Here is a 27,407-nt window from a genome sequence, read left to right on the forward strand (position 1 = left end):
TGTTTCTTTTCTAAAAAATAGTTTTATTGACTGGGCGCAGTGACATGCTCCTGTAATCTCAGGGACTCTGAAGTGAATCACATTTGAAGCTAGCCTGGGCAACTTAGCCAGACCCTGTCCCGAAATAAAACAAATTTAAAAAGAGTACCAGGCATCTTGGCACATACCTATAATCCCAGTGACTTGGGAGACTGAGGCAGGAGGATCACAAGTTTGAGGCCAGCTTCAGCAACTTAGTGAGGCCTAAGCAACTTAGAGAAAGCCTGCCTCAAAATAAAACATAAAAAGGGTTTTGGCTGTAACTCAGTGGTAGAGTGCTCCTGCCTTTAATTCCCTGTACCAATTAATTAATTAATTAAGGTCTGGGGATGTAGCTCAGTTGTAGAGCATCCTGGGTTCAATCCTCAGTACTGCAAAAAACAAAAGAGCACAAGTCAAAGTTTTACTCAGTAATTACATATTTGCAGTTGTGTAAGCATCACTACAGAACTTTTAGAACAGTTTCATCACTTCAAAAAGAAAGCCTTTAGCTGTTACCCCTATCTTTTTCCACTCTCTGCTCTCTCTTATGTTCCTTGGACCCCTTTTGACCTTTGCAGCCTGTGCCCCAGTCTCTGCTGACATGTGTAGCATAAATTAGTAGATACCTGCCATCAAAAGTTACAACACAGAGCTGGGGTGCAGCTCCACGGAAGAGTGCTTGCCTCACAAGGCCTTGCATACTGGAGGCCTTGGTTTCCATTCCAGCACCACACAAAATAAAAATGTAAAAGAAGCCAGTCAGCTGGCAGATCAAGCACCAGCCCTGCTCTGCAGGGAAAGGGCTCTTCAGTCTCTTCCCAGCCCAGACCCTCTTTTGCCCACTTCCCTTCATGGCCTGGCCAAGAAACTTCTTACAGACTGCATTATAGTTGGGCCCTGTGCTGATGCTGGCACCAGGCAAGGTCCTCATGGAAGGGTCTGCTTGGGTCTTGGGACTTCCAGACCCCCCCCGAACTGAGTGACAGCACTTAGGTGGGTGGGTACCCTTAGCCCTCAGCCTGGTCCTCTCTGGCCTCTGTGCACTTGGAGCTTGTCCTCTCGGCCTTCAGTTCTCCTTTGCAGATCTGAGTTGCTCCTCACTTTGGCTTCTCACTCCATCTACGACCTCACTGTGGTCTCTTGGAAGCTGCTCTGACAGGGAGGGGACAGGACATGAATGAACAGGGAGAAGTGTTGTGCTAGGGACCTCCATAGCTAGACAAAGGCAAAGCTGGACTCACTTGGGCCTTCAGGAAGTGGCTGAGGCTTGGCGGACTGACCAAGTTAGCCCCTGAAAGTGACCAGAGGAAGTGCCCCCCACAGAGCGGTTATCACATCCTAGGGGGCCTGCAGGGATTGAGCAAGAAGGATGACTCTTCTCTGAATCAGCTTTCCCACTCTAGGGAGGCCCCCAGCAGACTCCCGCCTGCTGTCACACAAAGAATTTTGCCTCTTTGGGGCAGGGGGACAGTTACCAGGGATTGAACCCAGAGGTGCTTAACCTCTGAGCCACATCCCCAGCCCTTTTTTTTTTTTATTTTGAGACAGGGTCTTGTTAAGTTGCTTAGGGCCTCACTGAATTGATGAAGTTAACCTTGAACTTGTGGTCCTCTTCTCTCAGCTTCCTGAGTAGCTGGGATTACAGGTGTAGCCCACCACTTCCAGTCCTTTGCCTCTTTTTGAGGAAGGAAAGACTGGGAATGCGGGGAGGTATAAAGTGCCTGGGAGTCTAGGTCAAGTTCTTCCATAAATCCACAGGAGTCCCCTCTCTGATTCCATAGGAACCATCTCCTTGTTGCAGTCTGGGCTGCAGGAGGTTCTGGGCGGGCTCAGGACAGAATTCCAGGGGCCACTCGCTGGTCTTGCAATCTGAGGCCACCTCCCCCTCACCCCCCTTCCATTTTCTGCCCTCTCACTTTCCTCTGCCTGGGGGGGGTGCCTCAGTGTCCCCATCTGGGCGGCGGAATGTTTGACTCTGAGGTCTTGCCTACCCAGAGATGCCAAGGGTCCTTGTGTGAGTGCGTGTGAGTGTGAGTCCTTTCACAGTGTGCCTGAGGCAGGGGCTGGGGGGTCGAGGGGGTGCAGCTAGCCCAGCCGTCTACAAGAAAATTGCTCCCTTTGAAGCTGCCAGGGGGGCGGGAAGCCTGCCCCCTCCCTCCTACCCGTCCTCCCTCCCTCTCCACGCCACCAGCCCCCTCCCTCCTTGCCTCCCTCCCCGCCCCCTCCCCGCCGTCCCCTCCCGTCGGCCCGCCCGCCCAGCCTTTAGCCTCCCTCCCACCGCCTCTGTCTCCCTCTCTCCACGAACTGCCCAGGAGTGAGCAGCTGCTCTCAGTCGGCTCTGCCCGACAGACAGACGCACGGACGGCCCAACATCCCAGCCCACCAACTAGCCAGCCCGCACCTGGCTGCTTCCCCTCCCCAGGTAGGGCCCCGCGCCAGCTCCACGCTGTCCCCACTATCCTGTACTGGCCTCAAGCTGCCCTCACTGTCTCGTCCCTGGCTGTGCTGTCCCCTCACCAATCTAGAGATGTCTGCTGCCTTTGCTGTCCCGACCTATGGTCCTGCTGTCCCCAGTGTCTGTGGATCCGTTACCCCCTTACTGCCCTCTCCCGCCTCCAGGCGCCCCTGGATTTCCAAGGCACCCGTTTCAGGCTCGTGGTCCATGCCCCTTCATCGCCACCCTGCGGCCCCCTTGGTTCTTGTCCCATTTCTGCCTCTTCTCCCCACCCTCTTCCAGGCGACTTCTTCCCACCCCTTCCCTTCCCTCGCCCCTGCTGACCTCATTCAGCTGCTAGGCTCCATCCATCTCTTGTCTCTCTGCCTCTGGGCGCGGGCGGGGGTGGGGAGCGGGGTGCTTCCCCTAGCTGCTGCCTGCCCAGAGCATCTCTGAGGCATGGCTGGGCAGCTGACACCCTGGATCGGCCACCAGCTCCATCCCTTTGCTGCAAGTCCCAGGCACACTCTCCACTCCTGCCAACCTCACTGTCCACAGCCTCACTCTGGGGCTTTGCATTTGGCCTGGTGGGAAAGGACCTCAGATACCTGCCAGCTCAAAACCAGAGCTCCTCACTGCCTGAGCTAGTCCTTGGTGTGGGTCTAGGAGACTCAGTTTCCCAGGCACAGCCCAGGCACCTTGCCCAGGTAGTTCTAGCTCACCACAGGCCGATGCCCTGCCTCTGCTTCTTCTTTGGCAAGGTGTGGGTCCATGGAGCCTGGCTACTGGGGCCCTGAGTGAGATGCCTGGGTGCCTCAATCCTGTCTGTGCCCAGAACGCTCTTGGTTTGGGACCCAAAATGGGTAGAAGATGGGGAGGAGAGACAATTGGACTACTGTGCCATGTTCCCTGGGGAAGACCTGGCTTGGGTTCCCAGGGGGGCCTGCCAACGAACCCAGGAGAGGGAGCAATAGAGAACGGAGTTGTCTGGGTGTCCACCAAATGCCCTGGAAGGTTGGAGATGAGGGCACCCCTACCCACTGCTCCACGGGCGGGGCCGGGTGCCTGTGTGCCCAGGGCCCTGCAGGGCAGGGCTGCAGGTGGGGAGGGCAGGGCAGATCTTCCTCAACAGTCTTCAAAAGCAGGTCCGCTCTCCTGGCACCCAAGCAACTCAAGTTCTTTCCTGAGGAAGCTCCTGCCTCTGTGCCTTTCCTCTCCCTGGCCTACCGGCTCTCGGCCCCAGAGTGGCGTTTGGATTGAGACAAGCTGGGGATGCTTCATAAGTGCTGGGAAGGTTCCTGGGGACCTGCAACCAGGGGTGCAAGTGAGCGCCTCCTAGTGACATGCAGCCGCCTGTGCCACCCGCACCCTGGGAGAGCTGGTGGGCAGGAGGGTGGTGACTTCGTGTGGAACATGCCCATGTAAGGCTGCTGTGGGCCAGTGTGGGTGAGTCTTTGAGGGCAGGCCTGTGTGGGAGTATTGACAGGAAGACACAAAGATGCCTCCAAGCCACTGGGGCTGGGCAGCGGGGTTGGTTGACCAGGGAGCAGAGGGGGCTTCTGTGGCCAGCTGGGTGTGGTAGTATGACCTCCCTGGACCACCTGCACACAGGCCCACTTTCCAGCCCCGAAGACCCAGGAAAGACCTGTCCCTGGGGCACACTGCTTCTGCACACTGCCTGAACTGGGGCCAGCCTCCTATTGTGTACATAGGGAGTCTGTACCGGACCCACAGAGGAAGGACGCCAGCCCCTAACCATCATGCAGGGTGACTTGCCAGCATTGGCCCACACATCTCCCCAGTCCTGCCAGTCCTAGGTTATTGGATTGAGAACAGGGAAGGACAGGAGAAAAGGGGATATTTTCAAGGCAAGAAAGAGTTTCTTTTAGCAACATTCTATAGTCAAACAAGACCATGGAGTGTCCCTTCCAGTGACAGCGTCAAGTTCCCAGAGGAGAGATTTATAATGAGGCCCCACTTGAGAGTTTGCATCTGGAGGCTTCCCAGAGGACTTCTAATTCCTTGGCACTTGGTGGGGAGGCGACAGAACTGCACTCTAGTCTCCCTGCTTCCTGAGCCCACCAACATAGTCAGTCCTTTCCACCCCCTGAAGAGAGAGTACAGTGCAGGTTTGTCCCAGACGTCACTTCTCCTCAGTCCCACAGCATGGGGACTTCTCCAACATGCATGCAGCTTCCAGCATGACCCCTTCTCCAACAGAGCCCCAGTCTTAGGGGTCTCTGATGTCCCACTAGCTGGAGCCCCTCACCTTGCCTGCTCACTCCCTGACAGCCCCAATTCTTAGAAAGGTCTTCCCAAACCCACCACGACCCCTCCCACTCCTCCTTGTTAATCGCCCCAGGGCCAAAGACCTTGGTCCCTGCCCCAATTACCATCCATCTTCTAGGTTGTCCACCGCACCCCCAAACTCCTGGCAGTAGGCCTTCCCCATGCACTCTGAGGTCCACCGTGGAAAGGGGACATGCTAACACAGGGGACTCACTCACACTGAGGGGCTGAGGGTGTGGTGGTTCTCTTTGGGCACCCAGTCATGGCCTAAGGAGTAGGTGCGTCAACCTGAGGTCCTGCAGGCTTTGGTTCTGCCCCTCCTGTGATCAGTTGAGGCCTGAGGCCTTCTGTGTTGTCCCTCACCCCTCTCCCCCAGAGACCTCCTGTCCGATTATGCCCAGACCCACTGGGCTGGGGAAGGCCAGAGGCCACATCACCCTTGGCCACCCACAGTACCCTTTTTAAAGGGACAGTGAGGGTGGTGAGCAGAGGGACTTGCACTGGGAGAGGGAATGTGGCTCAGACCTGCTCCATGTTCAGGCCCTCCTCTAGCCTTCCAGAAAGAATGAGCTTCCCAGCATTCTCTGGGGAAGGCATGGGGCTTGCTGAGCCACCTCTTCTGGGGTGGGAATTGTGTTTTGTCCTCCCCTTCCCTTCCAGGCCAACAAGTACTTTCCCCCACTTGAAGTGTATAGCCACAGGGCTCCTAGGCCCTCCTCGGATATCTCTGAGATGCCAGGTGACACCCCTCCACTGTTTGCCATCTTCCCCCACCTTCTAATTGCTCTGGGTTCAGGCAACCCCTGGGGTGACCATGGAGGAGGGAGCCTTCTTCCCTGAGCCTACCAGCTTTGGTTCTTCCAGATACTACACAACGCATACCCTCCCCCTGCTCAGCTCCAGGTGCAGCCTGAGGGCAGGAGACTCTCTGCTCCTTGCCTGGTCCACATCACAGACATTCCCAGCCCAGGGAAGACACTGCCCCCTCCCTCTGTGTGGTGGCTTATCTCTCAGATTTAGAGTCCTGGGCCTCTACCCAGCCTCCCTACGCTGACCTCTTCAGGTCCACTGCATCCTTAATTCCAGCTCAGCAGACATTCCAGCCTGGGCTGAGCAGGAGGACAACAAGCAGGGGCTTGCTTGAAGAGGTCCTGCGATATCCCAAGTTCCCCAGCCCAGATTCTGAGTGGAGTGACTCTCGAAGCTGCCTCTGCTTTGCCCCTACAAGCTGCAAGCATCCCATCCTGTCTGGTCTCCAGCGGGTCCGCTAGCCAAGGCTGAGGCCTGGGTGATCATGGATTTGGGATTTTGTGAACAGTCTGACACAAAAGAAGAGTGGAAGGGCAAATCCAGACTGGGGCTGGCAGCCCTGATCCTGGGCCACTTTTATCCTCCCAAGATCTGAATCCCTGGTTGCCCTTGATTGCGTTCCCATGGACTTTAGGGTCTGCCGAGCTGCAAAGAGGCATGTGTATGCAGGATCCCAGCAGCCCTGAGGGGCCTGAAGATGGCAGGATCCTGGCAGGCTGAAGGTGCTGGGTCCCACCCCAGCCAGAGCCCCTGGCAGATAGAAGAGGACCCAATGCAGGGGAGGGGCTGCAGGAAATCCCAGGCCCATAAGAGAAGGGGCTCCCTGACTCCAGACCCAGGTGCCTGGCTGCTGTCCTTTACCCAAAGTGGATCCTGGCAGCATGGGCAGGAAGATACACACAGACAGACAGACAGACAGACAGACAGGCAGGCAGAGGAGTCCTGGATCTATTTCCTCATTGTGTGGCCTGGACCAAAAGGTTTTTTCGTTTTGTTTTGTTTTGGTTTTTGTTTTAGGTTTTTTTGTTGTTGTCTTATTTTTTGGTATAGGGCACTGAACTCGGGGGCAATTTACCACTGAGCTACATCCCCAACCCTTTTTGTTTTCAATTTTGAGACCGGGTCTCCCTAAGTTGCTCAGGCTGGCCTCAAACTTCCATCCTCCTGCCTCAGACTCCCAAGTCAGGCATGGGATTACAGGCGTGCACCACAGCACTGGGCTGGCCAAAACTCATGGTCAACAGGGGTGGGAGGTAGCTAGGTAAAGAAATCACTTGAGTCCCCTGTCCCACTGCTCAAGATTCTAACTCATGGCAAATAGGAGCCTAGATTTCTTCAGTGAGTGAGAAGAGATGGGATGGCTTGTGACCAAGATGCAGAGGGATCGGGAAACTAAGGACCCCCAGCTGATCAGGGTCATCTGCTACCTGACTGCTTTCCAGAGGTTCCTTGGCAGGGTGGGGAAAGGGTTTATAGAAGGTTAGCCTCTGACACCTACATCCACGTCCAACCTGTCCACCAAGTCTGCTGAAGTGTAGGACCCCATTTTGTCCAGTCACTCCAACAATGCAAGGGCCACATCAGTAAGGAGCTGCCCTGGGCAGCATCTGCTGCCCTTGCAGTATAAAGGGCATGCTGGGGCAATGGCTGTGGGTTCAGGGCAGGGCCCAGGTGCAGACGGCACGGGGCTCAGAGTCCCAACTCTGGCCCCAACCTCCACATACGCACATCACATGGCCTTTGACAGAACCATGGGCAGCATACATCCCTTCTGTCTGGTTGACACTCAAGCGTAGGCTGGGTCTGGCTGGTGCAGGGTGTGGGCGGGCTGGGGCCAGGGAGCAGACCAGGCATCAGCTGGACTCAGATGACTTCAGCAACCAGAGGGGATGGAGGAGGGGTGCTCATTGTCACCTGTCTCCCTCTCACCCCTCTCCAACCACGCAGTCCTAGGGGCCCGGCAGGACTGGGTGAAAGGCAGAGTTCAGGTCGGGTTGCTCAGTAGAGCCAGATGCCCCAGGCTGAGGCCACAGAGACTCCGTCCGGCGTCTGCTCCTTGGCAGCTGCCAGCCACACATCTGCAGGCGAGCTCCCAGGGCCCGCCAGACCTCAAGCCTTGCTCCCGCCGCCCTTGGCCTGGCCTGAATGCCTGGCAGGGCCCCTCCATGTTCTCAGAGGCTGCCAGCGCATCTTGTTTGGCTGTGACCTGGAGCAATCCTGCATGGAGGACTGCGCTGGCTTTCAGAGGCGCAGACAAGGAGGGCCCTATTGTGGCGGCGTTGCTGGCTCCAGGAAGCCCAGCCCCTTCCCTCGCTCACACCTGCGGTCGTCCAGTCAGGGCTCACCGCCATGACCACTTCTTTCCTTTGCTCTGAGGAGGTGGCAGCCAGCAAACTCAGAGCACACTTTGGTGGGGCTTAAGGACACACCCAGGGAGGCTAATGAAAGGAAACTGAGGCCCCAGTGGGGAGGTGGGGATGGGAGAAACTTGCTGGGGGTCTCACAGTTCTGCCATGGAAGGCTCTACCTTTCTGGGCTATAACCTTCCGGTCTCCTCAGTGTGAATGTGGGGGGAGAAGGGAGGCAGCTGAAGCCATCTACAGCACCATCACCACCATGGCCAGACTCAGGATTCCTCCCCTTTCTGTATTGCCCACTTATAAGCCACTCAGGCCCAGACCCCCAACCCATGGCTGAGGGGTGGGGGCAGGGCTGCTTCTGGGCTGAAAGTTCAGCATCTGGAGTCACCAGAGCTAGTCTCCAAGCCTCAGGCTGAGTGAGCTGAGTGACTTGGGAGAAATCGGTTCTTCTCTCTAGGCCTCAGTTTCCTCATCCATAAAATGGGGATACTAATCATATCTGTGTGCGTCAGGCTCCTCTGGCTCTGTGAGGGTCCTTTGCCACTTCCTAGAGGCTCGAGGTCTGGCCTGCCCCCTTCCCTGCAGAGTTCTGGGCCCTGAGTCTGGCGCCAGTTCTCTGAGGGGAAATGAGGGCTGAGTTGGGAAGGCTGCCCGGCCCCCACCCCTTTAGCCATGAGCCAAGGAAAACCATCCAAATGCTGTCGTGCTTCTCTCAAGGGCCCTGGTTTGCGGGTCTCCAAGCTCTCCACCTTCCGTGGGGTAGGTCTGAGCTGCAACTGAGGGGCAGAGGGCTGGGCTCTTCTCTGCATCCTTTTCTTAGCCCCTTGAAGACCCCCAGAATTACTATGACATCAGTCTCTGCTGCTCTGAACTGCCCAATTTCATCTTGGGCCTCTGTGGCCCACAAGACTAGTCCCATGAGCCCACTTGGGCCCCCAATGACCAGACTTTCCCAGAGCCTACATGTCCTCTACCTTGGTGGGTACTGTCCGCCTTTCCAGAACTGCCTGTGGGAGAGCCTTAGATCCTGAGTGTCTGGAAGGCAGTGTGGGGCCTCAGAAGAGACCCTTTCCCTGGTGCCAAGGGGTGGGAGTCCAGGCTGGCTACAGGTCGATTGTCTGCTGCTCCCCTACCTCTGCATTGGCAGGGCTAGAGCATCCCACCCCCACCTGTCCAGGTGGACTGGGTTCCAGAGCTTCCCGGGGCTCCGCTGGGCATTCCAGCCCTGACTCATCCCCCTGTGAGGTAGCGGCTTTGGCAGGGGCGGTGGGGAGGGGCGGGGGCGGCTCCGCCCTCTTTCCCATTCCATCTTGCTTTTCTGCCTTCAGCCTCCCCTTCCTGCTCTCTCCCACTGCTCCTGCTTCTCCTCCCAGCCCTGGGAGTCCAGCAGCACCTGGGCAAGGGCCCTGCCCGTGGCAGTAAGCACAGGAGGCCTTGCCCAGTCCTGCCCTGCCCTACCCTGCCCTGCAGACTGCAAGCTCAGGGGAAGAAGGGGAACAGCACTTAGGTAGGCAAGCATGGGTCTCTCTATCTCTCCTCTGGGGCTAAGACCTTCTGGGGGTGGGCCAGCATGGGGCAGGCAGCCCCTGGGATGAGAATGTGGTATCTAAGGTTTGAAGGAGCAAGGGAGGCTGGTCACTCCTCCAGCAGGGCACTTCCCGTGGCCCTGGGGGTCAGCACCAAGCCCAACTCTCCATGTGAGAGGAAACCTGGGCTGAGCCTTGGGTTCTGCCCCCATTGTGCTGTATGCCCTGCCGGTATCAGGAAGGAGACATCACTCCCTCCCAGAAGCAACTGCAGCTCTGACCTCCCTGAAGACCCCTCTATCCACAGGTATGGGTCCTGGCCAAGGCCATGTCATGCGAGCCCTCAGGGAGACATGTGCCTGTGGAATGTTTGGGGAACTCCGCAGGGCCAACGGGCCAGATCTCCATCCCGCCTCTCTCTGACCCGTGCAGCAGAAGGTGCAGTGCTGGCACCCAGCCAAACAGGCCGGGAGGGCCCCGCCCTTGGCCTACTAGTAGGATTGACTCCAGTGGAGCAGCCCACAGCCACGGGGCCTGTCTGGGAAAGCTAAACTCGGGCTCACTTACCCCCACGTGAGCCCCAAACAGCACCTCTCTCTGCTGGATTGGGCCCCAAGTGAGAGCCTCCTTGGACTGGAACTGCTTCAAGTTGGCAGGCGGGTCCCGTTGCTCCCTGTTCACAGACACACCCAGCCAATCCTAGACACCCAAGCCTAGGTGACAGGCAAGCAGGGCTGACATGTTTATTCCCATTTAACAGATGGGGAGAATGAGGCTGGAATACAACCTGGGCCTTTGTCAGGGAGTCATGGTACCTGCGGTATCAGGATAGGTGAGGGCTCTGGCCTGTAGATGGGGAGTATCTGATGAAAAAGGAAGAGGCAGGTAGACATGAGCGCCGGAGACAGGCTCAGGCAGGGGAGCTTCTCTTCCACCTCCACCCCGTTGCCTCAGCCTGGGGGGCCTCCAGACAAGCCCGACCCTGCCCTGCCACCCTGGCAGCAGCCTACTCCCCTCAGGGGCTTCTCCAGGTTGCCAGGGCCCCGGACACAAAGGAAGGGTTTGGCAGATCTGGGAGCCACAGGCTCTGTGGGACAAAGTCCTAGGGAGCAAAGGGGAGGGGAGGCTTTCTGCCGCCACTCCTGTGACCTCTGCTTAGAGCTACCCTGGCTTCAGAAGACACCCCTTTCCTTCTCTAGCTTGTCTCCCATTTCTTGGCCTCTGGACCTTGTCAGAAAAATGTGGGCATAGTAGAGGGGGTTTCAGGCACAGAAGGAAATGACTCATGGTCACCTAATTTAACTAACTGCATCCAAACTGCTCTGAGCCCCAAACTCCCTGAAGGGATTGGCCCCTGTCTGCGAGGCCAATGGCTAGATTTCCCCTCTGCCTCCTCCACTTGGCCTCACTTACCCCTCACCCAAGGCAGGTTCTGGCTGACTCTGTAGTGGGGTGGGAGCCATAGATCCATTAATCGGAAGGCATTTCATCTCCTGGGAGGCAGGGAGGGGAAAGGTGCCCTCCTGGCCAGTGTGCACCCCCATCCTGCCATGTGCCTGCTGCCCACACCCCCTCCCTCAGTTTGCTATCCCCTGCCCGGGTCTGGCTGTCTGGTGAGGGACAGGGCACATAGTGCCAAAACACACAGGATGCCAGCCACTGGTGCTGGGAAGACAGTCAGGAAAAGGCCCAGAGGGTGGTCCTCATGCTGATAGATGGCCCTTCCTTGCCCTTGGCTCCCAGGCACACCCACCATGCGGTCACTGTGGCTCCTCACGGCTCTGCTGACCCTGAGCCAGGCCCTGCCCTTTGAGCAGAAAGGCTTCTGGGACTTCACCCTGGACGACGGGATGCTCATGATGAATGATGAGGAGGCTTCAGGCGCTGACACAACCTCGGGTGCCCCGGATCTGGACTCCCTCACTCCCACCTTCAGTGCCATGTGTCCTTTTGGCTGCCACTGCCACCTGCGGGTTGTTCAGTGCTCTGACCTGGGTCAGTCCCTGGACAGTTGGGGTGGGGAGTGCAGAAGGCCCAGGCCTAGCCCAAGAGCCCCTACTAAAGGGGACGCACGTCCATCTTGTGGGAAGAGGGAGAGCCAGGGGATCGTGATATGAGTGCTTGAGGAGCAAGCAGAGACTCTGCAAGCTCTGGAGCCTGCACCCATTTGTGGCAGAGTTCGTGTGTGTGTGTGTGTGTGTGTGTGTGTGTCCATGATGTCCCCGCCCTTCCACACCAGCCATGCTAGAGAGTTGGGTGGCCCCATGCTCATGCTGGTGATGGTGCTGGCTCCAGGTCTGAAGACAGTGCCCAAGGAGATCTCACCTGACACCACACTGCTGGACCTGCAGAACAATGACATCTCTGAGCTCCGCAAGGATGACTTCAAAGGCCTCCAGCACCTTTACGTGAGCCCCATCTTTCTGTGGAGTGGGAGGGGTCATGAGGTCATGAGGGGATGTGTTCAGACGGGAGCATATGTATGTGTGGGGTGTGACAGGGTCCTGGGGACCCACAGAGTCCCAAGAGAAGTCAAGCCAGCCATGGTGGGAGCTCCCAAGGTCATGGGTCATGTGTGTGAGTACAGGATAGGATCACTCACTCAGCTCAGTTCACTTTTTTGCTAATAATTTTTCATCTTATTGGTTCCTCCCAGCAACAAATAAAGAAAGGTTTAATGGTAGCCAGTGTGACAATGGGGAAATGAATCCAGAGAAGCAGCAACTCTGCTGGGCATGAGTGGTGTCTGGGGTACTGGCTCTCACCCCGCATTCTGCCCGTGAGTGCAGACGGAGCCCCCTGAGGCCCAGCCAGTTCAGACACCTCTCGACTGTCATCAGCAGCAAACTCCAGAGGCAGAAGAGGAGGACAGGACAGAAGGTAGTTGGGGTAGGAAGCTGGGGCATTCACTTCCATCACCTGCCCTGCCTCAGGCACTTGTCCTGGTGAACAACAAGATCTCCAAGATCCACGAAAAGGCCTTCAGCCCCCTGCGGAAGCTGCAGAAGCTTTACATCTCCAAGAATCACCTGGTGGAGATCCCTCCCAACCTGCCCAGCTCCCTGGTGGAACTACGCATTCATGACAACCGCATCCGCAAAGTGCCCAAGGGTGTTTTCAGTGGGCTCCGGAACATGAACTGCATCGGTGAGTTCAGCCCTGGCCTGTGACAGTCCCAAACCTGTCAGCACTGTCAGCAGGCAGAAAGGAGTCAGAGCAGATGGGTCCTGGGCTGTCCAGCATAGCCATGGAGGAGGCCAGCAGACATCACAGAAAACTCCAGATACTTGTCTCAGGGCATGGCTTTAAAGGCTCAGCTCAAGAATCTTGAAACAACTGAAGGAAAGTCAGATGTATTTTTTGGTAAATCACCAATTTCAGTGATCACTGTGGCTAAAGGGAACACGGAGGGTGACTGGGCTGGATGAGAAGAATTGAGAAGGGTTTGGGCATAGAGGAGCTGAGGAGCATCTTGGGAGTCCTGTCTTCATTTCTGGGTCTCCTCCCTTTCCACTTACTTCCCTGCTTCCAGAGGCCAAAGCCAAGGCCAGAGCTCTTGGGGTTGATGGTATTGAATAGCTAGGAGTTTGCAATTAGCCAGATAAATTCATGGAACTGCTTTCAGGAGGGGGTGGGGAGACTGGCAATTAGCAGGGTCCGTCATGAAAGTCTGAGCTCAGAAAGCTACAAGCCCTCAGGGTGCTGAGCATCACTGGCTGGCTCCAGGACTGAGAGGGCCTCTCTCCTAGAGATGGGTGGGAACCCCCTGGAGAACAGTGGCTTTGAACCTGGAGCCTTTGATGGGCTGAAGCTGAACTACCTGCGCATCTCAGAGGCCAAGCTCACCGGCATCCCTAAAGGTAGGAAGGTGACCCTTCCTTTGCATCCTGCCTCACCTTCAGGAACACAAATGGGGCAGGGGGATGGGGCTGAAACTACACAGTCTGCTTGAGGCAGGATTCTGCAGGACCCTCCCCTCAGCAGAGGCAGAGAGAGGGCCTTTGCCACACACACACACACACACACCCAGCATCTGTGTTCATCTTCAAGCACCCTCTTTTCTGAGCAGATCTCCCTGAGACCCTGAATGAACTGCATCTGGACCACAACAAAATCCAGGCTATCGAGCTGGAGGACCTGCTCCGCTACTCCAAGCTGTACAGGTGGGGCTGGGCGGGGCGGCACCAGAGACCCGCCAGCACCCCAATCCATGGTCCTTTTCCACTCCAGACTGAATACCTCTCGTTTTTCCATCTGCAGGCTGGGCCTGGGCCACAACCAGATCCGGATGATCGAGAACGGGAGCCTGAGTTTTCTGCCCACCCTGCGGGAGCTGCACTTAGACAACAACAAGCTGTCCAGAGTGCCTGCTGGTCTCCCGGACCTCAAGCTCCTCCAGGTGAGAGTTGGATTTAGGCAGCCCCTGGGCATCGGCTTCTCTAAGGCTGGTGTTGGGGTAGCGTCCTGTCTCCAGAGTTGTCTTTAGGCTCCCTGCCCCTTTTGCAGGGGGGATCCAGGGTACAAAGCAGGACAGGACCTGGCCATGCAGCTGGCCAGTCATTTCTGCTCTTTGGGTCCTTTCTCCTCATCTGGGAGGGAGAAGTCCCCACTCTCTCTCCCTTGGCACCAACACCCCTTGTTTGTACTGAGACTGTGCCACCCTCCATCTGCAGGACCTCTGTCTTTGTCTTGGCTTCCAGGCATATGGGTCAACTTGGCCTTACCCGGCCCTGCCCTGGGCCTCAGCCCCATTCAAAATGGTAGGAGCATTACCATCTCCTACGCAGTGCAGCCCATGCTGGGCTGACTCTGCCCTCTAGTGGCCTGAGACCTCTCTGCCATCGCTGGGCTCCTAACCCAACCCCTTAGACCTCCCTTGTCCTACTCTGCTCCTCCCCAAGAGAGCAGCTTCTGCTAGGGGACGAATGCTCCAAGGTCTCAGAGGAAGGGAAGGACACCCTGAGGGCTCTTTCTCCTCTCACACCTGGTGGGCCTCTGGAATGAGTGGGTTCTTTGCTGGAGGCAGGCCTGGAGCCCAGGGAATCCAAAGAGAGAACCGGGGGCCCTCTGAGAGCCTGAGGTACCACCTTTCTTTTATATATATATGTATTTTTAGTTAGAGACGGGCACAATACTTTTATTTTATTTGTTTATCTTTATGTGGTGCTGAGGATCGGACCCAGTGCTTCACATGTACTGGGAAAGTGCTCTACCACTGAGCCACAACCCCAGGCCCAGTACCACCTTTCTTGCATGGACATCATGTCAGGATCCATTTTTGCTTCCTATAGCCCTGTTCCACCTGACACAGCCCCTCATGACACCTCTGGCCCAGGCCCCAGCCCCACCCTGACATGTCCCCCATTTCCCACTCACCACACCTCTCACCTGAGTCCCTCATGCTGGGCACACATCAGTGCCTAATACCCACCCAACATACCCAAGCCTAAGTTTCCTTCTCCCATCCATGAGGAGAATCCCAAACTGGACCTGAAAAGGTGGTGCAGATATACTACAATGAGATGATACCCAGGAAGCAGCCGGTGGGCCCCAGCGTGGAGGCAGGCCCCAGCCCCTTCTGTGTCTGTCCTCCATTTGATCTTTGGCCCACAGCACCCACCCACGTTGGGACAGACTGTGGAGGGTGGCCTGGGGTTACTGGACCCTAACTGCATGCCTCAGCCACATGTCTGTGCCCCCAGGTGGTCTATCTGCACTCCAACAACATCACCAAGGTGGGCGTCAACGACTTCTGCCCTGTGGGCTTCGGGGTCAAGCGGGCCTACTACAATGGCATCAGCCTCTTCAACAATCCTGTGCCGTATTGGGAGGTGCAACCAGCCACCTTCCGCTGCGTCACCGACCGCCTGGCCATCCAGTTTGGCAACTACAAAAAGTAGAGGCAGTGGCAGCCACCATGGTGGCCTTGGTTGGGGTCTCTCGGGAACACATCCAGATGTTCCAGAGGGGAAGGCAAAGCAAAGAAGTGAAGCCCCCCACATTTGGTCCCCAACCTTGACTCACTGCCCCATCACAGCCTCTTCCTGGCTCCCAAGCGTGCAGGTGGACGTAAGGCCTGGCCTGCATCACCTGCCGTTCAGCTTCCAAGCTGCCCTGCTCACCCACCATGGCCACTCAGAGGCACCCCTACAAAGCTTTCTCGTTCACCCTGAAACCCCATGGTCAGAGGCTCCAGCCCTAGGAAAACAATCCGTGGGTCTGTGGGGCTGGAGAGGTTAGCAGGGATGGAGATGACGGGCTCTGCCATGGCCACCACCCTGCCCAGGCTTGTATCCTCCTCCTCATCTGCTTCCAGCCTCCCACCTCTCCTGGGCCTGTCTGTTGCACTTGGCCTCTCGTGCCCCACTTCAGCCAGTTCATGGCCTATCCATCCCAGTTACCTTGCTCTACTGGTCACTGGACTAGTCCCCCCTTAAACACACACACACACACACACACACACACACACACACACACACATGCACCCTGACTTTTCCTGGGCTGGCTCTTCTTTCCATTTCAGCCCCCTGCCCAGCCTCTACCTGGGCAGGCCTGGGACAGCTGCCTCCCTTGCTGTCCTGCTGGGGTCTTGCCCCCAGTCTGGAGGAGGCTGGAGGTGAAAGCCAGGAAGGTGGTCATACTCCACTCTCAAGGGCCACCAGAGTACTGAGCACCAGTTTCCATTGGCTCCCACCTCCCCCCATGATGGTCGGGTCCCCTTCCCTCACCTCCTGGTCCCTGCTGTGGCAGCTGTGAGCAGTCACACCCCGCTCAAGGAGGGCTACTTTTGAGGTTGGTTGTCTTTCAATTAAAGAAACACTGTGCAATAAGGGCTCTGTGTGCCACTGCTCTTGGGACAGCACTGGGGACCAAGCAGAGAGGAAAGACATGAGGGGCCACCTCTGCCACCTCTCAGGCTCCGCCTCTCAGTGCCCAGTCTGAGCTTCCTCAGAAGAGGGTCCTCATTACCCTTGGATCCAAGGCTAGAAACATGGATCTCAGGGGATTAGGCGGAAGGCCACTTCCCCTCCTGCTCTCTGTCCTTAAGCCAGGTCAGCCCTCCCAGAGTGGAGCATTTGTCAAGCACATGATGACTGGGTGCACCAGGCTGGGCCCACTCCCACCAGTAGGGGAGTCTGGATATCCAAGAAGGGTTGCCCGTCTGTTTCAGTGAGTTGGGAGATCAGAATAATGCTGGAGTTTGACTGTGGTCAAGACTGTACAGCACCTGTGCTCACGGTTGGGAGGGTCAGAGGGGACAAGGCACATGGAATCAGGGCAGTGTGCTGGTGTGCCCAGTGTGCTGGCCTGGCCTGGCTTCCCACCCAGCACCCCCATAAGTTCCACTGGATGCGAGAAGAGCCAATTGCAGGTTGCAGTGCATGGGTCCTGGTTCCAGAGACAGGCTCCAGCTCAGAGCCAGGGAACCTGCTCAATGGGGACACAAGGCTGCCCTGGAAAAGGACAGTCCACAGAGCAATGCCCACTTGGAGACTTGCCCAACAGGTTGAGGTGCCCCAGGCTAGGCCTGCAGCTTACCCTCCATCCTGCATAAGGGGCTCCCACTCAGCTGGCAGGAGCCAGAGCTTCCCTGGGTGACCACAGGCAGCCGGCAAAAATAGAGCAGACAGAGCCTGTGTGAGTGACAGCCCAGGAGAGGTGGAGTCCAGAGGAGCCGTGCAGCTCCTTGCACACTGCCATGCCCTTATGCCTGGCCTGGCACCCAGGACACCCAGCGTCCCCAGGTTTCTCCTTTTTGGGATGGGAGGCGCCACTCGGTGTGGTGGCCCAGCGATAGAATGTCACCCGGCGGCATCATAGCACTATTCTGGGGCATGTGCTCCACAGCCCGGCAATCTCTGCTGAGCTGGGCATGCACAGGACAAGGGCACTGGCTGGGGGCCAGGAGCCAGGGCCTCTGTCAAGTCTCCACACTGGTGGGGAGGAGGGGCAGCCTGCACCAAGACCTGGCAGAGATGGAAAGATGGAGCCTTCCACCTGCTTCTCTGTGGATGTTTGGGACGCAGGGTCCACATTCTGTGGGTCTACCACAGTCCCTGGGATTTGTTTTCTCTTGCTGCTGCCCCCTCAGTCTGCCCACCTGCCCTTTTCCTCATCTTCCTCTCACCTTTATTCTATCCTCTGTGTGTTCCAGCTCAGGACACAATGGGGCAGTGGTGTTATGATAAGCTTGGGGGACAAGTCTGGCAAGGTGGCAAGTGCAGAGGAAGGCAGCACCTATACCAGAAGCCATGAGCTGCTTAGGCAGGAGCCTGGGGTGGAGAGGGCTGCACCCCCCAGGGCTCATGGGTCACGATACGAGGCAGCCCCGTTCTCAGATCACCTGGGGCTGGCCACAGCAGGAAGGTGAATCCCTCAGCCCACTCTACTGTCAAGTGTGTTGCAAACCCTTAGACAACCATAATTTACTGAAAACCTACAGTGACATCAAGGTTTGCCCTGTAAGCTGGCAGCTTCCCCCACACACGTCAAGTTCAGGTGACTTGGAAAGTAGGGTTGTGTTCTGGTCCCTGGCTATGTTCACAGGAATTCCCAGGGTGACAAAGCTCCAGAGAGCACTGAGATAATAGGCCCTGAGCCAGTGGAGAGCAGGGAACAAGCTCCAGCCCTACTTTTGCTGGAGTAGGAGCCCATGGACTTGGGGACAGATGGGATGTGGAGTGAGAGGAAACTAGTGGGCAGGGTTGGAGTGCAGGGCTTGGGCCAGGATCCCCAGGTCGGTTGTGGCACAACATGGAAAGGGGAAGAGGATCCCCCCCCTGAGGAACAGGGCCTGAGGACTGTGGGACAGCTCAGAGCAGGGGCCAGTTGGGGCAGCCATCAGAACATGTGCACGTGCACACACAAGCACAGAAATACACAGGTGCACACTCATACACACATGTGCACACAGTCACATATATGCACACATGTGTACAGCATACACAGGCAAATCCAAAGGGGGGTCTGAAAGGAGAAAACCAGGCATGAACACTCACATGTCCACCAACTCAGGCGAATACACACAAACACATGCACACAAACGTACTCACAGAACACACCTCCGATGTGCACGCACACAAATGTGGGCAAACACATGCACATGTGTGCATAGAGAAATGTGAGTGCACAAATGCAGAGAAATGCAAACTGACATGTACACGCACACACAGGCACACATGAGCACGTGTACAAAAACCCTCATGGGAGCGTCACAGGGGCGGCTCACTTGGGGAGGGCTGCTCTGTGAAAGGGGTGGCCACCAAGGAATGGCCTTCGAGGGGCATGGGGCAAGACAGGAGAGATTTCCAAGCACTTACTGCAGGTCAGGTGCCTTCTGGATGTGGCAGGGCCCAGCTGGAGCCTAAGCCAAATCCACTGCTTGGGTTTAGGCAAGTCAGGGCTTGTCAAGGGGCAGCCAGCCAGGTAATCCCAGTCTTGAGCCCAGAAGGGGCAGGGTGCCCTCAGGGACACAGCCCCTGCTTAAAGGGCCTGAGGGTGCATGTGGAGAGCCTGGGAGCCGAGGTGGTGGGCTGCTCTGAGACCTTCAAAGCGGTTTTCAGTGTTCCGTGTTCGGCCCCCATGACTGCAGCCCTGCACCTCTGACCCCACCGGCTGGTCTTCAAATTTTCCCCCATGGGCTCCAAGCTCCCCCTCAGGACGGTAAGGGCCACAGGAGGAGGCAAAGCCCCTTCCATTGTGGACATGCAGGACAGAGCCCATCACCCAGAGAAAGCCCTTGTGTCCCTCGGCTTCTGGGAAGAGTACAAAACCCCTGCAGCCCCGGAGAACCCAGGGATGCCTGAATACCGAAGGATGCCAGTGCCTGTTATACAAAGGGGCAGCCAGGCCGTGGGGTAGTGGCCTGAGGACTAAGCTAGCCCCCAAGTCTGCAGCCTTACAGGCAGGTGTGGTGCCCAGAGGACTTTTGTGTGTGCACACACACCGTAGCAGCACCCACAGCAGACCAGAGCTTCCTGAACTTCCAAGCATGAAGTCTACAGAGGCGAAGCAGGCAGGAGGCAGGAGGTGTGCAGTGGGCAGGGCTCTGGAGGGTGGGGCTCCTTGGTGGCCAGCTGGGGTTGCTGTGGCAAAAGACCACAGACCAGGTGGCTTCAAACATCACAAATTTATTCTTTCACGGTGCCAGGGCCTGAAATAAAAAGTCACGGTGTGGGCAGGACTGTGCTACCCCTGAAGTCTAAGGAAGGACCCTTCCTCTTCTAGCCTCTGGTGACTCCAGGTGTCCTTTGGCTTGTGGCTGCATCACTGAACGTCTGCTGTCATGGGGCTTCCTGCTCTGTATGAGTGTGAAATCTCCTGCCTCCCTCTTATAAGGACACTTATTATTGCATACAGGGCCTGCCTGGATAAGCCAGGATAATCTCCCATCTCATGATCCTTCACCTAATCACATCTGCAAAGACCCTGTTTTCAAATAAGGTCACATTCCTCTTCTGAGGGTGAGGACGTGGACTGATCTTTTAGGACATTTTCGGCCTGCTGCAGACAGGGCTGCAGGCAGACATTGGCCTGGTGGTCCCCAGAGCTTCCAGGGAGAGGGCTGTGATCTCAGTCAGGGAGAGAGCAGGGCTGGGAAGAGAGGGCCCAGGTTGCTGTCCCAGAGGAGGCTGTGACAGCCACACCAAAAGTGGCCCAGGGAAAGCAGGCAAGCAGGGGGCATGAGAGGAGGGGCAGGCAGCTGCAGGGCCCGCAGAGAGGAGGAGCCTCCTGTTGACAGGGCAGTGGCCGAGGTTGGGGGCAGGGGAGTGAGGGCTGGAGGCAGCGAAGTGAGTCGGTGGGAAAAGAGAGGAGGCGGGGGCATAGCAGGCTGGAGGAGCTGGGACTCCAATGGGGGTTCTCGGAGGGTTTTCTCAGGCTGAGGTTGCCTGAGAGGAGCCACTGATAATGTTAGAGGCCTAAGGTCCTTGAAGAGGCAGGTCCAGGACACAGTGCGGGTAGGTGTGGGACCAGGAGAAGAGGAGGAAAAGAATGGGGGAGGGTGCAGGGAAACAGGAAGGTCTGGGTTACTTGGCCAAGTGCCTGACCCTATCACACCTCCAGCCCCAGCCATGGGCCTCCCTGGGGCTGGCTCCATAAGTATTTCCAGTGCAGAGGACAGGGTTTGGTATAAAGAACTTTCTAGCAAAGTTCTCCCGCCCACTTCTTTAAAGATGAAAGAACCAGGAGGGACTGGCCAGTGAACCAGGGGCACTAGTGACAATGGCAGAGTTGGTCTGGCACCCAGGCCTCCTCATTCTCAGGCCTGGGTCCTCCCTTCTGATCTCAGGGTCCAACTGGAACTATAAAAAGGAGACCATTAGCTATTTGAGGAGCACAGTTGCTAGGGACTGGGGACCTCCATGCTACCTTCCATGGCCATCTGACCTTGACCTTGGTGGGACTCATCACGAAGTTGTGTAGCATGGTTAATTCTTGACTGGCCCAGGCCAAGGCAGTACTCCAGCCCAGGGGAAGAGGCAAAAGGGCATCAGTAGGTGATCCATTCTTGGATTTTTCCCTCCAATTTACTTCTTCCTCTGGCAAGAGAGGCCCTGAGCCAAAGGGAATGTTCATTTAACTGATGGCTACTGTCCACATGGGGGACATAACTACTGAAGCCACAAAGTAGCTTGGAACTCAGTGATCAGGACAGATTTCACAGGCTGATGCCAATTTTCCCACATGAACAGCAGCCATCAATTTAATAAACATGCCCCCAGAGTGATCAATATGTTCCCTGGTCCCTGAGAGAATGCAGTGACATAGCCCCAAGAGAGTCTTCTCTGGTTTCTGCTCTCACAGTCACTTCCAGGCCTTTAAGTGGAAGTCTCTCCCTCCCTTCTCAGCACCATCCTCCTCTCCACAAGACCCCTTTCTGGAGTCTTGTCCCACTCTCATCCTCCCAGAGCTACCCATCGTGTTTGCTACAGGGCAGCCAATGGCTGAGGTGTTTGCTACCAGCCGGGGTACACCCTTGCCCAAGGGGTGGTCCTGCTGGAGCCACCAGAGAAGACCCGTTCATCTGCCTTTGCCTACCTCCTCTCGCTCTGGAGCCAGGGCCTTAGGACAGGGAGGGAAGGACAATGACCCCGGAGAGCCCACCACACTGCAGAAAGCCAAGCAGGGGGCACAACCTGGATGTGCTAGAGGAGGGAGGCCATGGGCCCCCAGGACATGCTCCTGTGCTCAAAGCTCTTCTGTCCTCATGCAAAGAGTGGGGATGGCCTGGTGCCCCATCTCCTAGCCAGGGGCAAAAAACCAGTTTCACAACCTGTTCCAGGTGGCATCTAGTGACCCCCCTGAGCTTCGGTTCCCCATCAGGAATGTGGGGGTGGTAAGAAGAGAAACTGGAACGTAGCACGTAGTTCAGAATAGGTGTCCATGAAGATTGGGGCTTCCTCCATTTTTTTAAATGTGAACGTGTATGAGAGTAAATGAATGTGTCTGAGCCAACATGTGTGAGTGTGAGTGTGTGTATGTGTGTGTGTGTGAACCTCTGTTCACACTGAGAAGTGCCGGGGGTTGAACCTGGCTCCATGCAATGCCAGTGCTCACCGGCTTTCCACAGAACCAGCTACTTCCTGTGGAAGGGGCAGACTGTAGCAATTGTGACAGTCTTCTGCCCTGCAGGGAGTGGGGGGCATAGCAGTGTCTTTCTGTCATGGAGATATCTGGCGCAGTAACAGCTCCTCAAAGAGGCCTTCCCTTAACCCCCAGTACCATCTTTTGTTGCCCCCTGATCAATGGAACAATGGTCTCCCATGGTCTTTACGCTGTGTGGGCAGTTAGTCGCCTTGCCACTCCCTTTTATGGAGTCCTTGCTGTGTCCCCAGCACCCAGACCAGCACACAGGACACCCTAGGATCCTCTGTATCCTCCCACCCTTGTGTGTGCATGCACACTTGAGAGACATAGACACACACACACACACACACACAGAGAGAGAGAGAGAGAGAGAGAGAGAGAGAGAGAGAGAGAGAGAGATGCTGATGTGCTGCCTAGGGACAAGTCCCCCCTCTTGGGTGCCCAACCTGAGTATGCCCACAGCTCACAGATCACAACAAAGACCTGATCTGGGGTTGGAAGCCTCTGCTGTCACTGGAACTGGGAATCTCTAAAGACTAGTGGCAGGGGCTGATCCCCTTTGATCCAGGGACACATACTTGGGTGTGTTTGCCCCTGTTGGTGAGGATGTATGTCAGTAGGGACAGGTGGTTCTCAGCACTGCAGTTTCTCTGTGTATCTGTCTCCACTTCTATCATCAGATGTACCTGTCTGGTGTCTCTCTGGATGTCCATCTGTGTTCAGTCTCTGTGTGTCCTGCAAAATGATGGTCATGAGATAACCTTCCTGGGTCACGGACTTTAAGAATTTGTTGTAAGCTCCTGCTTCTCTCTGGGAAAACGTTTGGATGTCTGCACTCCCAAGAGCAAAGAGTTTCGGGGACCATGAGCCTCTTGGAGTTCACCTGGAGCCTGAGGACCCCATGCTACAAATCAGTCACCCAGTTCCATGCCCCATTTTACTGTTGGGAAAATGTATTCAGAGGGCAGGGGATCTTGAGAGGCAGTGGCAGCCTGGACTTCCAATAGCACGCATGGGGCACTTTCTCTGCACTTGCAGGTGGCACTGCCCCCCAGTTTCCAGCCACTCCCATCCCCACTGGGCGAGTGCCCTTTGGGGGGCAATGTCAGGCTAGGAAGGGCGGGCGCCCACTCGCGTCCTGGGGGCAGAAGGGCACGCACCGGACGCAAGGCTCCAGAGACTGGTGTCCCCTGCGCGGTGCACCGGTGCACCGCCCCCCAGCGCCCGCTCCCTCCTCCCTCCTCCCTCCTCCTCCTCCTCCTCCTCCTCCTCCTCCTCCTCCTCGTCCTCGTCCTCCTCCTCCTCCTCCTCCTCCTCCTCCTCCTCCTCTTCCACCGGCTCCCTCCCTCCTCTACCCTCTCCCTCTCTCCCTCCCTCCACGCTCAGAGCTGCGGCTGGAGCCGAGCGCGCCGCGTCGCCCGCCGCCGCCGGTGCGGAGCGTGGGGAGCACTCGGCCGCAGCCGTCGCCCGCCGCGGAGGGTGCTGCTCCGCGTCGCTGGTCAGGCCGCCCTGTGCCTGGGCCTTTCCGTCCTTGGAGCGGATTGTTGCCCGCCGGGCGCCCGCCCTGAGCGACAGCACCCGCCAGAGCTGAGGCCGCGGTGGCGGCTGTGCCCATGCCGGGGTAAGTGGTGCCCGGGGCGCACAGGCGCAGGTGGGGTGGGCGCAGGCGGGGGCGGGAGGGCAGCCCAGCAGGTGGCGCGGCTGCAGGTGGGGGGAATGCAGGTCTGCTGCTGAGGCACCTGCGCCCAACCTCAGGCCTGCGTGTCCTTGCCGCACCACAGCCGCGCGTCACCCCGGGGCCCCGGGGCTGGCGGGCAGCGCCCCACACCCGCACCTTGAGCCCCGCATCCCGCGCGCACGCGCATCTGCGTCTGGGGGACAAGGCCGCTGGGGGCTGAGGGCGGGGGCTCTGGGCGGGCACAGCCAGGGGCGCCGGGCCTGGGCCAGGAGCCCGGCCCGTACCCAGGCACCTTCTCGGAGCCTCGCAGCACCCCCTCCCCCCGCGCCCTCACACTGTGTCATCTTCCCCCTTGCACGTTCCCACACTGTCCCCTGCACGCCCACATAGCTACCCAGTCGACCCTGCTGCTGGCATGGACAGTGCCTAAGGCAGGCGGACCCTGGCCACACTTGGGTAGCGCCTTCTCCATCTCTCCGTGGACGACTGTTTTCCCCCTTCTCACCTGGGTGACCTTGGCCAGAGGGCTTCTGCATAGGGGGCCTCAGTGTTCTTAAGAGTGAAAGCTCCAGGCGTAGGGTTTGGAATCCCGAGCCACTGGTCTGCATCTCCTAAAGCCTCTCTAGTACCTGGTCTCCTTCCTTCTGCTGGCCACTGCAGGGCTTAGTGGCAGAGCCAGCTGAGGAGCGGTGGAAGGCAGGGTGGGGGGCCTGATGCCTGGGCAGAGCAGCCCAGGATGGAATCTTGGCGAGCCCTGGGGAAGGTTTAGGAGAGAGTGTGCCAACACCACTTGCTGTCTTACCTGCTCCAAGGGCAGTCCCCTCAACTAGATTCTTGCTGCTTCCTGGGCTGGGTGGGAGAGTGAGGCCACTCCATCTATCCCAGATGAGGCCTTGGGTGTCTGACCTAAAGTGGACCCCTTCCTATTGCAGGGTCAATCCAGCCTGTCCCTGGCTGGCTCCCATTCTCATCCCAACTGGCTCCCTGCAAGAACTTGGGCATCGGCCTGGCAGGTACCTCTGCACCTACTCCCCCCGCTTAACCTACTAGTGCTGTGCCCTCATCCAAAGTCGTCATCCCTCCCTAGTCTATGAGCATCTTAAGGCAGGGACTTGCTCTTAACCTGCCTGGGCTGCTCAGGTGCCTGGCACAGGTCTGGCAGAGTGGGCACTTAGTTTCTGTATGGCACGTTCATGACCTTGACCTCCCTGAGTCTGTAGATTTACCAGAGAAGAGAGGCAAACCCTGGTTTCTTGTCCCCATTCTTCAGATGAGATGCTTGAAGCCCCAGGAGGGGCGGGAAATCAGCAGTGCATTGAACACATGGGTGGAGGCCCCTTCTGTCTTGAGCAGGTGGCTGAGGACACTCCGGTGGACTTGGTGGGGAGGTATCCTAACAAGAAGCCAATCCCCTTCCTGAGCACCTACTACATCCATGCATGGTTCTAGGCATGTTCTTGGACCCCATCTGAGTCTCACATCAGTCATACGTGTGAACTGCTGTTCTCATTGGCCCCCTTTTCACAGGTGAGGGAATCAAGGCCAGGTGGCTTATCAGGAGAGCTAGGATGCAGAGGTGAGGCCAAGAGGCTGCCCAGGCCCCTAAGGGACTTAAACTAGCACAGGGACCAAGGGTGAAACTACCCTGTGCCTGAAGAGTGAGCCAGTCAGAAGGGGCTGGGCATTGTGGTCCCAGGGCATTGATTGTCCCTGCTGCTAGCCTCCAGGAGGGGGAGGGCCAAGGACACAGCTAGCCTTGATCAGATCAACCTGGTGTGTGCCCAGCTCTGCCAGGTGGTTTGAGTGGAGGGGCAGGCATGCTCCGGCACAGAACAGGGGGGAAGGCAGGCAGATGGAAGTGGGACGGGCGTGGGAGGGGGCTCTGCATACAACCAGAAGGAGAGCCAGTCCTTTGGGGAAGGAAGCCCCCGAGGCTGAGCATGCTGGGGAGCACTCCAACAGCAGGCAGCGGATATGCTGCAGCCGGCTCCTGGGGGCAATGAGGGGCAGAGGAGGCTTGTGGGAGGTATCTTGGACTCTAATGACAGGAGCTCCAGGGTCTGGTGCCAGCTCTATGCCTGATGGTCTTTGTGACCTTGACTAAGTCCCTTCCCTGCTCCAGATCTAGAGACAGTGGGGGTGTGCCCCTGCGGACTCTGCACTGACATTTCAGGATTCGGAGTTGGAGCTTTGGAGGGAGGTTGAATCCTTCCCAACCAAGCAGGAGAGGCCAGGCCTGTGAGTCAGTGAGCACTCTCCAGTTTAGTCCAGACAGGCAGCCAGAGGGTGCTGGGGTCAGCTGCAGTGGCCTCTCTGAGCACAGCTTGTAGAGAGGGGCCCCACGCTTCCTGGTAGAGGACAAGAGTGCCCTGGGCTCCCAGGGCTTCTGAGAGCTGAGCTCAGCTGGGACTCTTGAAGCCAGCGCAGTGAGACCCAGCTTCCTCTGCACGTTTGTACCTCCTCCCCCACCTCACAGGGCAAATCATCGGCACACCTTTACTCCCTTCTGCTCTTACACTGATGGCTCATGTATTTCATTGATGGCTGTTGTCTACATTAGAGGTCACATCAAGTACTGTCAATAATGACAGTAATAATAACAGCAGTCGCCTTGTGCCAGACTGTTTTAAGTTCTTCACAAACAATCCTCATTTAATTTAAACAAAAATCAAATAAAGCAAATGCTGGTATTATCTATCCCCTTTCTACAGCTGGTCATACCGAAACCAAGAGGTTAGGTGACTTGCTCCAGGTTGCACAGCCAGTAGAAGGTCAAGTCAGGGCCCCCAAGGCTGCCCTGTGCCTATAGCCACTTGTTCTCTAGAAGTGTGTCCTGTCGTCTCTAGAAGTGTGCTGAACTTGGCAGAAGGGAGCATTATGCACTTGCTGGAGCTGATTGTCCAGGGAACCCTGCTGGGGTGACGCTGGGGATTCTTTTGAAAACCTTGTATCTCAGAAGCTGAGATACCGGCATCCCCTCCATCTTCCCACTGAAAGGAATGGATCAAAGGTGATTTCTACCTGTCGCAAAGCAAGCTGGAGTAAGCTCATGTGATCTCTTCAGGGTACCACTAAGAAGTAGCAGTCTATAAATGGGGACCTGGGTTGTGACACTGAGGCAGACCTTCAAAATAAGCACCCATGAGCCCCACCAGTGCCATCTCTGTGACTGCAGCAAGTGCCCCAACAGCACCCCAGGCTGGGCATGGAAGACAGAGATCTGGGCCATGCAGATGGCTCCTCCCTGTCCCCTGTCATTTCCCAACTCCTCACCATACCTCTCTTCCTTGCCCTCACTAGGCTGGCAGAAGCCAGGCCAATGGTGCCTGGCTGGAAAGCCCTCCCCTGCCTGAGCACCTTCTGTTGGGTGGGCGGTGCTGGCAGTGGGCCCGGAAGCAGCCTGGGGAGAAGGGTCTGAGCCACACATCACCAGGACAGAGGGAAGGAGGCTCTCAGATCTAGGGAAATTTGGGCAACTGGGACTGCGTGAGGTTGGGAAGGGGATAAGTCCAAGGTCACATGGCTGAGTAGATGGCAGAACCCAAGCCAGAGAGAGCCACAGGGCATGGGCAAAAACATTGAGGCTCAGGGGCTCGTGGGGCTGGTGGGAGGACTCTCTGTTAGCACAAGTGGTTTCCAGAGACTTAGGTCCAAATCCAAGTTGTGCGAAGGTGTCCCGAGCCTGCTTCTGTTGTGCTGAG

The 27,407-nt window shown here is 57.1% G+C and overlaps 2 protein-coding genes across 11 annotated transcripts in view; both read left to right on the forward strand.

Moving 5' to 3' along the window:
* Window positions 1-2,317: 2,317 nt before the first annotated feature.
* Window positions 2,318-16,266, forward strand: Bgn (biglycan). 2 transcript variants are annotated; one of them, XM_047535956.1, is made up of 8 exons: window positions 2,318-2,443; window positions 11,184-11,435; window positions 11,736-11,848; window positions 12,374-12,587; window positions 13,190-13,300; window positions 13,510-13,603; window positions 13,701-13,839; window positions 15,143-16,266. In XM_047535956.1, exons 2-8 carry the CDS (start codon window positions 11,195-11,197, stop codon window positions 15,338-15,340), a joined length of 1,110 nt encoding a protein of 369 aa, XP_047391912.1. In that variant the 5' UTR covers window positions 2,318-2,443; window positions 11,184-11,194; the 3' UTR covers window positions 15,341-16,266. The 2 variants fall into 2 exon arrangements, with proteins under 2 accessions (XP_047391912.1, XP_047391913.1); XM_047535957.1 differs by lacking the exon at window positions 2,318-2,443 and adding an exon at window positions 9,281-9,421.
* A 7,092-nt stretch (window positions 16,267-23,358) lies between these two features.
* Window positions 23,359-27,407, forward strand: part of Atp2b3 (ATPase plasma membrane Ca2+ transporting 3) — a 67,387-nt gene continuing 63,338 nt past the window's right edge. For 7 of the 9 annotated variants that reach the window (XM_047535434.1, XM_047535437.1, XM_047535438.1 and 4 more), the window contains exon 1: window positions 23,360-23,649. The gene's annotated coding sequence lies outside the window, so the exon portion shown is untranslated. Of the gene's footprint in view, window positions 23,650-27,407 lie in introns of all 9 variants that reach the window. The other 2 variants (XM_047535436.1, XM_047535440.1) reach the window with 1 other exon arrangement.

This window comes from Sciurus carolinensis, chromosome X (genome assembly GCF_902686445.1).
Source record: "Sciurus carolinensis chromosome X, mSciCar1.2, whole genome shotgun sequence".
In the NCBI taxonomy this organism is placed as follows: domain Eukaryota; kingdom Metazoa; phylum Chordata; class Mammalia; order Rodentia; family Sciuridae; genus Sciurus; species Sciurus carolinensis.

Coding starts and splice junctions, on each gene's coding strand:
- Bgn (XM_047535956.1), top strand. CDS start 11,195: ATGCGGTCACTGTGGCTCCTCACGGCTCTGCTGACCCTGAGCCAGGCC. Junction 11,436..11,735: donor TGTTCAGTGCTCTGACCTGG/GTCAGTCCCTGG, acceptor TGCTGGCTCCAG/GTCTGAAGACAGTGCCCAAG. Junction 12,588..13,189: donor CCGGAACATGAACTGCATCG/GTGAGTTCAGCC, acceptor CCTCTCTCCTAG/AGATGGGTGGGAACCCCCTG.